At 38.5% G+C, this 16559-nt stretch overlaps 1 protein-coding gene across 29 annotated transcripts in view; it reads right to left on the reverse strand.

Annotated features, from left to right (window-relative positions):
- Window positions 1-16559, reverse strand: part of LOC121737989 (ryanodine receptor) — a 156146-nt gene that overhangs the window by 62880 nt on the left and 76707 nt on the right. For 28 of the 29 annotated variants that reach the window (XM_042129772.1, XM_042129761.1, XM_042129776.1 and 25 more), the window contains 10 exons: window positions 15592-15732; window positions 14880-15017; window positions 14267-14419; window positions 12617-12732; window positions 11851-12025; window positions 10697-10800; window positions 10276-10409; window positions 8985-9074; window positions 7822-7946; window positions 4-186 (listed from right to left, as the gene is read on the reverse strand). In XM_042129772.1, coding sequence (XP_041985706.1) covers window positions 4-186; window positions 7822-7946; window positions 8985-9074; window positions 10276-10409; window positions 10697-10800; window positions 11851-12025; window positions 12617-12732; window positions 14267-14419; window positions 14880-15017; window positions 15592-15732 — 1359 coding nt within the window. The remainder of the gene's footprint in view (window positions 1-3; window positions 187-7821; window positions 7947-8984; window positions 9075-10275; window positions 10410-10696; window positions 10801-11850; window positions 12026-12616; window positions 12733-14266; window positions 14420-14879; window positions 15018-15591; window positions 15733-16559) is intronic. The other variant, XM_042129747.1, reaches the window with a different exon arrangement.

Here is a 16559-nt window from a genome sequence, read left to right on the forward strand (position 1 = left end):
TACCACAATCTCTTTCTCATCAACTCCTCTTCCTCCTGACTCATCTGGACTGGCAGTAGTGCTCTGATTTGACTCAGCCCAACCCACATCTCGGCTACATCCTTCTTAGTCTTGGCGTTTATGACGTAAGTCTTCTCTAGAGCCCTCACAAGTTCTCCTATAGAGTCGTATTGACGGACTAGTAGACTGTAAAGACACAAAATATTATTTAATAAGTACTGATTTAATAATACTGTATCGGGTTTAAGGCTAAGTACTCACATACGGTTTTGCTCAATTGAGCAATAGCGTCGAGCAAAACCTGCGGCTCGGGCTTTCGTGCACACATTCAGCATTGCTCCATAGTTTTATTCTAAATCGATATTTTTAATTTCGTCAAGCCGGCTCGATGCGAGCCTTCAAAGAGTTCAAACTGGCTCGATGCGAGCCTTCGAGCTGTGAGTTTTGCGGTCCACACAGTAATCATTAGTACTCTTGGAGTAAAACTATCGAGCAAAACCGCATGTGAGTACTTAGCATAAGAATGCAGTGAGTTGTCATTGTTAAAGCGGTGAAAGTTGACTTGTTGCAATTTGCAAAGTCTAAAACTAAAACTTACAGCGAAAGGTATCTAAAAATTTCTAGCATGCTTTCGATAAGAAATTGAACTCCATATAAATTTTTTTTACTAAAATCTTTAGCTACTAGGCTAGGAATCGGACCCGTTTACAAAATAACGCATTTAAATCATAACTGGCAACGTAGTCTAATAGTAGAAACTGAGTTTTAAATAGCATTTAGCAATTGACAACATTTCAAATATTTTTTGTACTTGTTTTATGACGAAATATAAAAGTAGGGGTTAAATTAGGGGACCCATATTTTTTATTTTTGAAAATGTGGTCATTTTCATTTATAAAACTTGGTTTTTAATTCTGATCATTCTAAAATGACTTAAGCGCCAAATGACGTCACTGGTACGGTTGAACAACAAAATACCTTTGCACGTCATATCTGATTTCTTAAAAAAAAACTGTCAGTACTGTCACTGACTTTGTGGTACTTTACTTTGAGGTTATTGCATTGACTTTTATAAGTGGACTCGGCATAATGGTCTCTACCAAATCAAAATACTGTGGCCGGTCCGCCATTTTATGTTCCGGTTCTTCGAGGTACATAAACTGTAAAAGTGTCGTATTATAGGGATGTCGAAATTGAAAGAAAATATCGATATATCGATACATCGATATTTGAAAAAATATCAATATCGGTCTCGATATATCGCGAAAAAAATGGGCACTTGAAATGTTCACAAAATACTCAGTTGTATACATACTTTAATAATAATAATAATTGATGGTAAAATTAAAATAAACTGTAAACACTTCGTGCGCGAGTACAACTAGTATTTGTCCGATTTTTTGGTAATTTTTGCCCGATATCAATAATGGCAACTTAAATAATAATTAATAAACTTAAAATAAATTAAATAGTTTTATTAAAATTAAGGAGGCTCCTATATTAAAAAAAACTGTATTTGCCTATTTTGTCTCTATGTACTATAATACATAGAGACAAAATAGGCAAAATTATTTTATTGATATTTATTATATTGATATCATTTTTGATATCAGTATAATATATTGTTAGCATAGTGGCCACCCTGCAACAAGGATGGCAACACCAATTTACTGATGACAACACTATGGGGAAAAGCGCCTATATAAGTCGTTGCATGATCATTTAACGCCCTCTTTTTCGGTAAGGCGCTTTGGTAAGGGGAAACTCTGCCCGATTGAGTAGTCAATTCCTAAATTAGTAGCCATCTTGTTAATTTGTGTTATGTTGTTGCTTGATAAATATTTGATTAATTTATTAATTTGTTAGTTTAGTTTTAGAGCATTAGTTTTCGTTTAGATTGTTATTAGTTGTAAGATAATAAAAGGCCGTATGGCAAATGTGTATTTGTTTTAATGATTCCCGCTGAATCTTTCTAAGATCAGACGTGGGATTGTTAATTCACGCGTCTTTCTGCTCTGGGTCCTGAGTAAACGGCAATTGACTACTCAAATTAATTATTATCTACCCGCAATTCAAGAACGCGAATTGAAGAAAATAAGTACGTGTTTATCAGCATAAGTGAATTTGGTAAAGTATATTACGAGTAAGTCCAGCCCATTTCGGACATTGGTGAGTACGTTCTAATTGTTTTACAAAGAGTTGAGTTCAATACCAAATTTCTTAAACTACCGACACAAAAAAAAAAAGACTTTTTACTAATAATTTGTTGTCTTTTTGTATTTTGTAGTTTGTACTTAATTAGTTTTGTTTTTTTTTGGTTACATTTATTCCGGAGTCATTATGGCAAATAAAAAGAATAGCACACGTTCTGGTAAACGCAATTCACGATCAAGATCGCGTTCTCGAGATCGTAATAATACACGATCACGATCACGCTCTAGTGATCGTGGTTCTAGAGATCGTAATAATACAAGATCGCGATCCAGAGATCGTAGTTATCGATCGAGATCTCGTTATTTAAATCCAAGTTTATCTCCTCGATACAGGAGTAGCCGCAAATCTCGCAGCCCCCCTCATAATCCTGTTAAAAAACAAATGCAATTAATTTTAGATCACTTGGTGTCCTTGAAAGAACGGTGTGGCTCATCACCGTCGTGCCCCAGTACCGGTGAGCCTGTAGCCGGTACGTCCCGGTCGTCTGTGGCGGTTGCGGCGGGAGTTGAAGCGCGTTCTTCGCAAGTCTACCCCGCGAGCCCCATCACAAGCGACTCCACGTCGACGGACAGGATCGTTAATGCGATACGATCGATCAACACGACGGTGAGATCTGACCAATCTTTTTATATTTCAAATTTTGACCCAAATATAAATGATATAGACGTCTGGTGTGAGGAAGTTGACCGCGCTAAAGCTATACACGGTTGGAATGACAGTGAGTGTTTATCGCGTATCGGTAATTGCTTAAAAGGCGGAAGTAGAATCTGGTTAAATGAGTGGGTCACCAGCGTGCGTAGTTGGAGTAAATTTAAAGAGGAATTAAAGCCTTTGTGTCCGAAGAAACCGGATATAGCGAATATATTATTTGAAGTTATGTGTACAAATTCCGATAACTATCAAACTTATGCAGACTATGCGCGTCGTTCCTTATTAAAATTACGTATTGTGCGAGGTTTAAGTGATAACTAATTTCGGCAATAATTATTAGGGGTATCACAGACCCACAAATTAGGGCATCAGCTACTAATTCGAAAGTCATGCCAAACCAGGTAGTCAAATATTTTTCAAATTACGTTAAAACAAGTAATTTAGTTTCAAATAAAAGGTTTGATTATTCACGTACTGAACGTCTTGCAAAATTTCAAAACCGCGATTATCGCAAACAAAGATTTGAAGAACAAAAATGTTTTGTATGTGGGCAGCGCAGCCACAAACAAACAAGTTGTACTAGAAAATCGATGCCTATATCTAAGGACAGTAACAATAGTGTGGCTAAAACTAATAATTCTAATCAAAATCTAGGTAAATCTGATCTTTATGAATTTTGTAAAAAACCCGGACATAAAATTGAAACCTGTTTCGCTAAAATGAAAAGTGAAGCTCGTAATAAAGTGTTAATTTTGTAAAAAAAAAAAAATGCTAATTACAAAAACAATGACATTGCTGTAGCAGTTATTCAAGGGGTTCCTGTCGATATTCTTATAGATAGCGGTTCATGTATATCATTAATTTCATCATCGCTACTAAAACATTTCAAGTGTGAACGTAAGCCTGCTTTTAGAGTATTAATGGTAATGAGATCGAGTCTACTTATTATGTTATCAATAGAATTTAGCGAAATAACTGAGGTAGACTTACACGTCGTGTCCCCTTAGTTTATGAATATTCAAATAATAATTGAAACCGATGTTTTGAATCGAGAAGGTGTAACGTACATCCGTACTCGTGGTCAACAATATCTTACATGCGAGCCTCGTCTTTCGCATAGTGTATTATATTGTGTCGTTGTGCCTTTACATACTCGGGTCCGGATTCACAGGATTCGTAAATCGTAACCCCAGAAGGACATTTTTCGATCAATTTAAAGAAATGTTTATTTTTATCAACTAAAATAGAGTATTTAAGACGTACAATATCTTAGGGTCAGGTACAACCGAGCGCTGGAAAGCTTAAAGCTCTAGTCGAAGCACCAGCCAAAAAAAAAAAAAAAGTAAAACAAGCGCGCCAATTTCTTTGTCTTGCTAGTTACTTTCGCCGCTATATAGCTTCTTTGTTAACTAGTGAACCCGTTTTAGCTATTTATGATGCAAATTTATAAAGTGAAATTCACACAGATGCAAGTTCTGTGTGATACGGGGCCGTGTTTCTTCAAGTCCACAATAATGGTTGCAAGCGAGTGATTAGTTACTTTAGTAAAAGGACACAAGGTGCAGAACCAAAATATCACTCGTACGAGCTGGAAACTTTGGCAGTGGTCAAGGCTCTGCAAAATTATAGACACTATCTGGTTGGAGTTCACTTTACTGTAGTAACAGATTGTAATGCTCTTAAGGCAACTCAACAAAAAAAAAAGATCTTCTGCCACGCGTAGCCAGATGGTGGATATATCTACAGGACTTTGACTTTACCTTAGAATATCGCAAAGGTTCTTCTATATCGCATGCTGACTATTTGAGTCGCAATCCTGTTAATTTTTGTGAGGCACGCAAACACAGAATTGGGCTCAAATTGCACAATCCGTTGATGAGAAAACTCAGCAGCTTTTACAAAAACTAACAGACGGACAGCTTGACCCAAAACGTTATATTAAAAAGAATGATATGCTCTATTACAAATATATGCCTGCCGGTGAGGATCCTAGGTTATTACGTTTTGTACCCAAAGGTCATATGATTGAGTTTACTCAGGATCTTCCACGACGAGCATAATCACCCGAGGGTTGATAAGACTTTAGAGCTTATACGTAAAGACTATTGGTTTCCTTCCCTTAATTTATTTGTTCAAAAATATGTGGGTCATTGTCTTGTTTGTATAACATAAGAGAGTCCCACGAGCATCCGATCAACTTATTCATTCATGGGAAAAATCTTGTTGCCCTTTTGAAATTGTACATGTAGGTGCTTTGGCTCCATTGCCTGTTGATGATTACAAATATGTGTTAATTGTAGTAGATGCATTCTCAAAATATTGTCTTTTGTACCCAATGTTTGTTCAGGATGCTAATGAAATAAAATAAAAACTTGTAACTAATGTAATTTCGTTATTTGGTACGCCAAAATTAATTGTAGCAGATCGCGGTCGTATGTTTCAAAGCTCAAGTTTTACAAAACTTAATAGAATTAGGAATTGACGTGCATCTTATAACACCTGAGATGCATCACTCAAACGGGCAAGTTGAACGTTACTGCCGGACATTGTTGAACATGCTTCGTATCGAATGTAATCACCGACACAGCGAATGGTCAGATGTCATGTGGCGTTTACACTTGGTTTTGAATATTACTAAACAAAAAAGCACCAAACAGTCGCCACTCAATTTACTTGTTGGCATTGAAGCAGCAACACCTCTTATTCGTCACCTTATTAGAGACTTCGCTTTAGAGGGTACCAACCAAAATCGCGAGGCATTAAGGGAAATGCACAGACAGGGCGCCTTTCAACGTCTAGAATTAAATTGACGTCAGCAAGATTCTACAGCGAATGCCAACCGTAGACCTCCACGCTCATTTGCAATTAACTCCTTTGTGTTTGTTATAAAACAGGGGCAATCAACCGGGAAGCTGGATTCTGGCATGCGCGGACCATATCGCGTGGTCAAGGCGCTACCCCATGGTCGCTATGAGCTACAACTGTTGGCTAGTTTCTACAGAAAGCTGACCCAGGTCGCGGCTGAATTTGTCGCCGTGGCGAGGGGAGTGGACTCCTGATACATGTGCCGCTTTCTTTGAAAGTGAGGTTTTTTTTTTAGTTATCATGGGAATAAGCTAACGTCGCGCCTATGTTCCCTTTGGACTGGCCTATGTCATTGGAATAAGCTAACGTCGTGCCTATGTTCCATTTGTACTGGCCTATGTCATTGGAATAAGCTAACGTCGTGCCTATGTTCCATTTGGAATGGCCTATGTCATTGGAATAAGCTAACGTCGCGCCTATGTTCCATTTTGACTGGTCTATGTTATGGGAATAAGCTAACGTCGTGCCTATGTTCCCTTTGGACAGAGATAGCTAACGGCGTGCTTCCTCTCTGGTCTAGTTTAAGAGTTGGTGTAAAGCAACCGAGATGATGCAATTGAATTGACTGCAGCGATTCTGTTGTATCATCACGGATTTATTAGTAATTCTTACAAGAGATTTGCTTTCTTGTTCAAGAATTGCTCATGTTTGATATTTTGTTCATGTCATAACATGTTTTAATTTATGGTCTTCAGGTGCCGAGTCTGATGAAACGGAGTCTGCAATTGACCAACCAGCCAGCGAGGTTGCATTGCCCAATGGAGCGTTCGAGCCTGTACCGAGTACTTCAAGTGGAGTGCGAGCCGCTGCTATTCGAAAAAGGAGAACGGGGACGTCCTCCAGTCAGGAGAGGCCGTGTTAGCATAGTGGCCACCCTGCAACAAGGATGGCAACACCAATTTACTGATGACAACACTATGGGGAAAAGCGCCTATATAAGTCGTTGCATGATCATTTAACGCCCTCTTTTTCGGTAAGGCGCTTTGGTAAGGGGAAACTCTGCCCGATTGAGTAGTCAATTCCTAAATTAGTAGCCATCTTGTTAATTTGTGTTATGTTGTTGCTTGATAAATATTTGATTAATTTATTAATTTGTTAGTTTAGTTTTAGAGCATTAGTTTTCGTTTAGATTGTTATTAGTTGTAAGATAATAAAAGGCCGTATGGCAAATGTGTATTTGTTTTAATGATTCCCGCTGAATCTTTCTAAGAATATAATATAACAGGACGCTCACTTATAACATGTTAGTTTATCGATGTCCTCGACAAATATCAACCGAGTGTCCCATCACTATAGACCGCCATGTTTAGTTCTTGGCAATGTGGCGCCGGCCACACTTTTTTGTAGTTATGTCGCCTCCATCTGTTTCCTTATTCATTGGGTTATTGAATTTGTTATTGTGTTTAGATCAGCATTATTTTTGTTCCTACAAGCAAAGGTGTGTATCGTATCGTATTCTGCCGTACCAATGACGTCACAAGTGGATTTTTCGTTTTAATTTTTTTTCTCGGAAATTAATGATTAAAAAAATCTGTAATTTTTTTAGAACTTCGGAAATAAAAACAAACAAAGAAATGGTATTTTTTATTTTTGATGATCAATTAAATGAAATGTTGTCAATTATGGACTCCGAAAGCGGGACAGCCTTAGAAAAAGGCGTAAAGGCAAACTTCCTTCTCTTTCACTCTCAGGGTTTTTTCGTTTCATGTTGAAACAAATAGCTGTTTATGCTTTAGATTTTTGTAGCATTATCTAAAATATCCTTCTTTAATAGTCTGTCAAGAAAGTGAAGAAATTAGAAAGTGGCAACATCGTAGTGTCATTCCTTTTTTCTTAGATTCATGTAAAAGTGACACTACGATGTTGCCACTTTTTAATTTCTTCACTTACTTGTCAGACTGTATGTCCTATAATAATAATTATATCATGTATACTAGATTTTTCCGGGATAAAAAGTATCCTATGTCCTTTCCCGGGACTCAAAATATCTCCATACCCAGCAAAATCGATTCAGCAGTTTGGGCGTGAAGAGGTAACAGACAGACAGACAGACGCACTTTCGCTTATATAACAATAAATAGTATGGATTACCTGAACATTTCCCTGACCAATTTCGGCGTCTCAATCTGTGACTCTTCGGCCCAAGACACGATGGTCTGTATCAGAACTTTACGGAATTTCTCTTCTGGAGTCTTCTTTACAGGTTCTTCTATTGCCTGAAGAACAAAAAATATTAGATACTAGCTGTCCCGGTGAACTACGTGTCACTTTAAAACCTTCCCTGGACTAAAATTAGCCCAATCCGTTCAGCCGTTTTCGAGTTTTAGCGTTACTAACACAATTGAAAATTTAATTTTATATACAGGGTGTAACAAAAATAAGTGATAATACTTTAGGATGTGTACGTGTTCCTTGTAGAGAACTCACTGTGAAAGTAGCAGCGCTGAAAGACCAAACATTTTTCACTTTTGTATGGGGAAACTCGTGACGCTCGGACCATTGCCCATACAAAAGTGAAAAAAAAATCGTCTTTCAGAGCTGCTACTTTCACAGTGAACTCTCTACAAGGAACATGTACACACCCTAAAGTATTATCACTTATTTTTGTTACACACTGTACAAAGATACAAAAATATTTTTATGTTTTAGTTAAGATTTCAAGGTCAATTCAGTTCCTTAGTTCCAAGTCCTTTAGTTCCTTAAGTTGTCTTGCTAAAGCTATTGTAATTTTAAGTCCATGCAGGAAAATATTGTACTTCTATAACAGGAATTCCCAAACTTATTTTGTCTACTGCCCACTTTGTAAACAAATTATGTTTTAGCGCCCCCCTTGTTTAAATTTTAAATGCATCCAGATAAAATAGATCACCCCCCAAGCCTCTACACAACGCCACCATTTTGTTGTGAGTCCAACACCCCCCTTTACCCCCCCTTAACCTTCAGCCCCCCCCTTTATCTCCCCCCCCCCCCCCCTTGTAGACGTTCAGCGCCCACAAGGGGGGAAAGACTGCTCTATAAGTTAACGTGTAGAAAGTAAAGGTGCAAACACAATATGTCAGGTAAATAGCATGGCACAATTGTCTGATTGGCGACATCAGTTAGCAGAACCTTAATCTTGCAAATAATCCCTTTGGTAAATTGATTCTAGACTTTAGAGAGTTGGCCAACGGACTGATTTATTTTTCTTTTAATTCAGTAATGTTCTTATGATATCTTCTCAATCATATTTAAACAGAATATCATTCTTAAATTACCTTGGGTTCATCTTCTAACTCTTTCACTGTATTGATGATGTTGTACAGCTTCCCGAAGGCGCTCGGTTTGGCCTCAGGCTCTGAAGACTCCTGAAAATATGAACAAACATTGCTGTTGTGTAATTTACAATATGTGTATCTTATTTAATTCTCGAAACGCCTCCATGGGCTAGTGGTATAGAGCGCGGCTCTTGACTCCGAGGTCGTAGGTTCGATTCCCGCGTTGGAAACATATTGTTATTTCCAAGTTTGGTTAAGACAATGCAGGCTGATCACCTGATTGTCTGACAAGTAAGATGATCCATGCGTCGGACGGGCATGTAAAAAGTCGGTCCTGCGCCTGATCTCTCGCCAGTCGTGTCGGTCTTCCGTCCCACTGGGTTATGAGAGTAAAGGAATAGAGAGTGCTCTTGTGTATTGCGCACACACTTGGGTACTATAAAATTACTACTGCGTAGCTGGCCTGGTTTCAGTGAAACCGGCCACCGTCACCGAAACAGGTGTGGGAGCTAGTATTATTATTATTATAATTATATTTAATAGCTACTTTTATTCCTTATACACAGCCAAACTTTAAACTATATTTTCGTCAAACGCAGCTAACTTCACACTTCAATCCTTTATCTATCTTGATCTACGAATAATAAAAACTAAGGAAGAGTAACTGTGTCAAAAAAACTGTCCACGAGTCTACAAATGTGGCCCGAATACATGCATACTTTATACATGTATTCGGTACACAATTTTGTGTAAATATAGAAGTGACAATTAATGTCAACGACTTTATTTCGTGAGTGTACTTTCGTTGCTATTGCCATTTTTTATTATTCGTAGATATTATGTATATTTAATTCTAAAGCTACTTAAGACTATATTTCCGTCAAACGCAGCTAACTTGACAATTCAGTCCTTACTTTATCTATCTTGATACATACTTTAATAACCATACATAGATAACTTCACACCACTCTCTCCACAATAAACAGCCAACTTCACAATACTCACGCTAGAATCAGGCTCCTATAGCGTGTTCAAGGACGCATACGCTATCAACGTCTCATGGAACTCGTTCATATAATACGAGTATATTCTGTGTAGCTAACTTCATACCACTCTCTCCCAACTATACCTAACTTCACACTACTCATGCTAGAATCAAGCTCCTGCAGCGCATTCCAGGACACATGAGCCATTAACGTCTCATGGAACTCGTTTATATAATACGAGTATATTCTGTGTAGCTAACTTCATACCACTCTCTTCCAACTATACCTAACTTCACACTACTCACGCTAGAATCAGGCTCCTGTAGCGCGTTCAAGGATACATGCGCCATCAACGCCTCATGGAACTCGTTCATTCTGCTGATCAGGTCCTCCCCACATGGACAGTTCTCCGGATCCTCGTCTTCCAGGTGTTTGAAACCTAGAGAAAAGGGAAAATAGAAAAAAAACGTGAGTGGTGTCAAGGGACACCCGAATGGAACGAAATTGCTTTCTATGAGAGAGAGAGAGCGCAAGCTGCTGAATCCATTTTTATAAAATTAGATATGCAGATTGCAAACACTTTAAGTTTCAAACAGGACAAATACTTTTTTTTTAAGTAAGCGCTTGTTCAAACGAAGTTCATGCGTTACGTTTTACTAGATGTTGCTTGGAACTTATTAATTAAAAAAAATTACAAGTTATCACACAACCTATCATATCACTTACTGAGTATAGCATTCATCTGCTCCCGCGGCGGACATCTGAACTCCCTGGTCTTCTTCGCAGCAACCGCACTCGGTAGATCTGACTGCTTGATCTCGATGTATCGCCTGAAAAAATATATTTCATAACTGGTCGCTGTTAAGCATTAGTGTCCTAAGTCCTAACTCCTAACCTACATTTTTTTTGTTGTTAAATTTTAAATGCAGTCTTGTTCTAAATCATCTAAAGAACATAACTGCATTCATAACTCAATACGTAATAATTTTTTTGCGGGTTAGTACACGAATGCTTAACAGCGTCCAACTACCCTCACGAACTGTATTTATATGTACTATCAGAGAAGTTGGTCCCTAGGCAGATGTCGGACCTAAGTAACTTGGTCGCGTTACGTCAAACCCATCCGACCGATCACAGCTGACATTGAACTGATATACGCCAACCACATGACGTCCTAAAACTGCCTAAGAATTTCCCCGATGGTAGATTAACTACGAATGTTGTACCTACTGTTAAATTCGCATTGAAAGCGCAAAATATTGGGAAAAATTTATCACCATTTTGAAAAACCATACACCCATACAACCATAAATTTTTAACGCGGGAGAGCCATGCTTCGGCACGAATGGGCCGGCTCGACCGGCAGAAGTGAAAAATTTAATTATTAACGTTATGCATTATTTTTTTAACCCATTTTTTATGAAAATCGATTTTAAAAATCGATTTTTTTAATTAATCGAAACCCGTACAATCGATTAAATTTTTAACCCATTTTTTATGAAAATTGTTTTTTAAAAAAATGATTTTTTAAATTAATCGAAACCCTTACAATTTTTTTAACCCATATATTTATGAAAATCGATTTAAAAAAAAACTTTTTTTTAATTAATCGAAACCCTTACAATCGATTAAAAAATATCGACAATCGAAAAAAACAATGGATTGTTCGATTAATCGATTTCGATGTTCCAACACTACTCTCTAACCGTCTTACGGTTTTCCATCAGCACGAGAATCTGACGCGAGTTTCACAGTTTTTACCCATCCCACAAAAATGCTCAACGCAGCTAAAGAAGTTTTCACTTCAAAAAAAATTGGGAAAAATGTATCACCATTTTGAAAAAACCATACATACACAAGTGTTTTTCACTCTCACTCACCTCAACTGATCAGCCTGCAAATCACCAACGAAGTCATGAGCGAACGCAATAATGGACTCCACACGATGCCTCAACTGTATGTCGTTGAGATGTTGCAACAGATAGCACATCTGTAGTTTAGCCCCTTCCGCCATCTTCATGTGGAGTAAGCCTTTTCGGTGCTCGTCTTTGCCTTCTGTGATGAAAAGATTTAATTATTTTTGTAAGCCTACAAAGTTAGCAATAAAGCTGCGCGTCCATCGGGTCGGGATCGGAGCGAACAGTGCGGACGGAGCGTCGTCATTTATAATTTGTCAGGCGCCGAAATGACGTTCCAGTACCATAGAAATCAATATAAAGCAACAGATCCATCCGCTGCGTACTGTTATATACTAGGTTAGTATATAATAGTGCCTAGCACTACTCCTTCCATTTGATATATAATCCCTGCATTCGGCCCGAGTCCCTCAGTTCCTGTCCATCTTTCTACATCCGCGCGCGGCATTTGCCTGGCTATATTTCAAAATTCACTTCTAAATTCTAATTGTGTATTAAACTAAGTCTGTTTTACTAAAATCCTTTGTTTTAAAAAGTGGTTTATAATTGACCGTCTAACAGTACGCTTCAATTCCGATCCGGTGGACGCGCACCTTAAGTGGTTATAGTACTGCTAAATTGAATGACGAGGGGGTTGTTTTTAAACCCATTAATTATTTTTTTTTACAATTTTATGTAGACTTTACATTTTTCAATAAATATATTATTGTCATAGTACCTAATGACTTACCCTTATCGAAAGTAGGATCCCATGTCTCCGGGTTGCTCATGATAAGCAGCTTCTCCACGTCTTCATCTCTCATCATGCCCACCAGCAGTAACCGGTCCGTCAGCTTGATCAGCGGCCTGCAACGATTTGGATGTTATTTTAAACCATCGGAAAAAAAGGTTGTTGCAAGATTGACTTTACTGTTTGTCTGTCCATGGTACGCAATATGTCTACTAGGAGTAACCGAACATGCGCGAACTTTCCAGAAAAATGCAACCCGGCCTATCATGTTTCCGCGAGTCGGGTACGTTCCAAAAATGAACTTTCTGGAATAGTCTGGGGCACGTTTCGGCCCATATAAAAAGGCGCAAGGAGGCGAGCCAATACAGTTCAGCTACCTTCGAGGCGACTTCGAAGTGAGAACAACTAACAAGTGATCAAGAGCCATCCAGTGAAACCTACGACTCGGCTACGGACAGTGTTAGTGCGTAGTGTTTGGACATAGTGCTTTGTTGGTCCTAGTGCTAGTGAATAAAGTTTTCAAAAGAGTCAGCAGAGTGCTTAGTCAAGTTAAATTCGCTAGTTTCGATAACGAAGTTAGATGTCAAAAATGTATGGGATTTGACATTTACGCATCGCAAGCGCCATGACGCTTAACGATGCTTTACATCAAATCCCATACATGATTTGATGTAAAGCATCGCTAATTACGTGGGAGAGCCATGCTTTGGCATGAATGGGCCGGCTTGACCGGAGAAATACCACGTTCTCACAGAAAACCGGCGTGAAACAGCGCTTGTGCTGTGTTTCGCCAAGTGAGTGAGTTTACCGGAGGCCCAATCCCTACCCTCCCCTATTACCCTATTCCCTCTTAAAAGGCCGGCAACGCACTTGCAGCTCTTCTGATGCTGCGAGTGTCCATGGGCGACTGAAGTTAATAATAATAATAATATCTATGGACGCTTCACACCACGTCAGTCTGGCCCCGTGCTAAGTACCTAAAGGACTTGTGTTACAGGTACCAGACAACGGAAATATATTCAATACTTTATTCTATACATATATTTAAGATTTTTATTATATCATACATATATTTAATACACATCCAGACCCGGGAACATTGAAAACTTTTTGTTCCGTCGGCGGGATTCGAACCCGCGACCCCCGGCTTGAGCTACCAACGCGCTCACCACTGAGCCACAGAGGTCGTCAGTTGCTTTCCATCAGGTGACCCGTTTGCTCGTTTGCACCCTTATTTCATAAAAAAAACATTTTTGACATCTATTCGTTATCGAAACTACCGAATTCAACTTGACTAAGCACTCAGGTCTTTCTCTCCAAATCCTTCGAACACTACCTAGTAACGATATTGAGATAAATAAATAAATAAATATCTATGGTCGCTTCACACCACGTCAGTCTGGCCCCATGGTAAGTACCTGAAGGACTTGTGTTACTGGTACCAGACAACGGAAATATATTTAATACTCTTATACTATACATATATTTAAGATTTTTATTATATGATACACATAATTATTTAATACACATCCATGACCCAGGAACTTTTGAAAACTTTTTGTTCCGTCGGCGGGATTCGAACTCGCGACCCTCGGCTTGACCTACCAACAGCCCACCAACTGAGCCACAGAGGTCGTCAAAAATACTTACAGGAACAGATTCTCGTTGCTCCCGCCCACGGGGTCTCTGTTGTGGACTTGGTTGGTCTCGACGGCGTCTGCCAGCGCCTGCATCACGAACTCGCGCACCACCTCCAGAGGGAAGTAGGGGGAGTACAGGTTGCTTATGTCCGTTATACTTTCGCTGGAAAAATGTACACGAGTTATTACTTAAGTCGTAAACTGAACACTCTGTCTAGGAAATAAAATTAAGAGGACATCTTAATTTTATTTAAGCAATACTGTCCGTGAAAAATAGGTTTACAAAAGTAATCACATCCTTATGAAAGTCTGTATAGATCTCGAAATATGGTGGCAGTAGTGGGATACTTTTTCATCCAACTGCGAGTGAATATAGGAGGTGCATATACCTCCTTCAGAATGTGAAAGAGTACGTTTATTGCATTTTGACACTTTAACCGCCAAACAAAATAATAAGAAATTTAGTTGCTTTTTATAAAACATCAGCTTCTGTTGATATTACGAAAGTTGGTGGCAGCGGTGGGCTACAATATTTTAAGTTAATTCTACAAAGTTTAAGACATTTAAAATGTTGCTGTCATATTTTTCTCAAATATGCCATAGATACAGCTTTACGAACTTACGCGATATCAGTCATCTTCATCTGCGGCCTGACACTTTCCGTCTGCAGGGAACGAAGACTGTGGCACATTTCGCGGTCCTCATATAAGGCTTTCAGTTCCGGACCAAGTGGTATCACGAATTCGTTCTTACACGCTTCCCTGGAAAACAAACATTCAAGTCTTACGATCGTCCCCAGAGACATGTAGGGCCTGTTCAGCACCTACTGATAAGTGCCGGAAAGGCTACTGCAACTTATCTGACAGATAATCCATACTCTGTCTGTCAGATAAGTTTTGGATAGACTATCCGGAATTTATCAGGAAGAGTCACCACTCTACAGGCCCTCAATGATTAATTTAATGAAGAGTTTGGAAAAAAAAGTTAGAGATTTAAGTATGTAAAAACTTCATGAAATTAAATTAAAAGTTTGAAAGATTATGTCAAAAAGTACTCTGAAAAAAATGTTCTTTATTTTTCCAATACTACCAAATTTTTGATTCAAAATGACTCGAGTCCATTCTCGGAATTGCTAGCGCCTTCAATATTTACTGTACTGCGTACAACAGCTGGTCCATTGCATTCTTGCAGGTGTGTAACTCACATGTTAGTGGCGTGCAACTCCAGATGCAGCGCTATGAGTAGGTCATAGCAGCCCTGGCGTGTACTGTATTGTAAACAACAGCTGTTCCATCCTTTTCCCCTTATTAGCATATTTGCAGGTGTGTAACTCACATGGTAGTGGCGTGCGACTCCAGATGCAGCGCTATAAGCAGGTCATAAAAGCCCTGGCGAAGCGGTCCCGACATGTACTGTGATTGGATCGCGTACAGCAGTTGTTTCTGGTCTACGTGTTGACATAACGCGTGCGCGGCCCTGCAAGAAAAAGACAATACTTTGTGACAATTTGGCTCTCAAACACAGGTCACCCTAGAGTAAGAGGTATGGCTAATTATATTAAAAGGATAAAGTTAATATACCTAGCGGAATAGAGCAACAATCTCGAGCTGTCAAACGAAACCGAAATTGGTTTCATCTGTGTGAAAAACATATTTTATTTTTTATTTTTATTTAATCAAGGTACAAAAATAACTAATGAACTAAGTTTTTAAAAAATAGGTTAGTTTGTTAATAATACATCGGTGAATTCATTAATCTAAATATTGTACACAGCTTTTGTTAGTAAAAAAATAAAATACATTGACAATCACCGTCTTAATTCAGGAAAATATTAACACTGAAAAACTTTAAGGTGCATTAAGTATAACTAATTAACATCTATACTTAATAGTTTATTACATTCAAGCAAAGACTTCTTATAAGCAGAAATTTTTTGATGAAAGATATCGAAATTTACATGAGCCTTTAACAAATGTCATTATAGGACTGACACATACGATGTAGTGGATTATTCCGTCCAACGTTGTTGCTAAAAGGTGGAATGTCAAAGAGCACTGGCTTTCGTTTAGAGCGTTTACTAATAGATAAATTGATTTTTGCAAGCAATTCATCACTTCACACACAGCACACCATTGACAATCTTGTGGAGTGCACATAAGTCTGCAATATTGCGACGTTGCCCTAAACTGGTAAGACGGTAATGGAGAAGGCGATCCTCATATTCAGGTAGAGTATTTCTTAGGCGATCTTTATTGCTTAGGTGTCTAAGAAATTTCCGCTGTATTGACTCTATACTTTCGCAA

This window comes from Aricia agestis, chromosome 22 (genome assembly GCF_905147365.1).
Source record: "Aricia agestis chromosome 22, ilAriAges1.1, whole genome shotgun sequence".
NCBI lineage: Eukaryota > Metazoa > Arthropoda > Insecta > Lepidoptera > Lycaenidae > Aricia > Aricia agestis.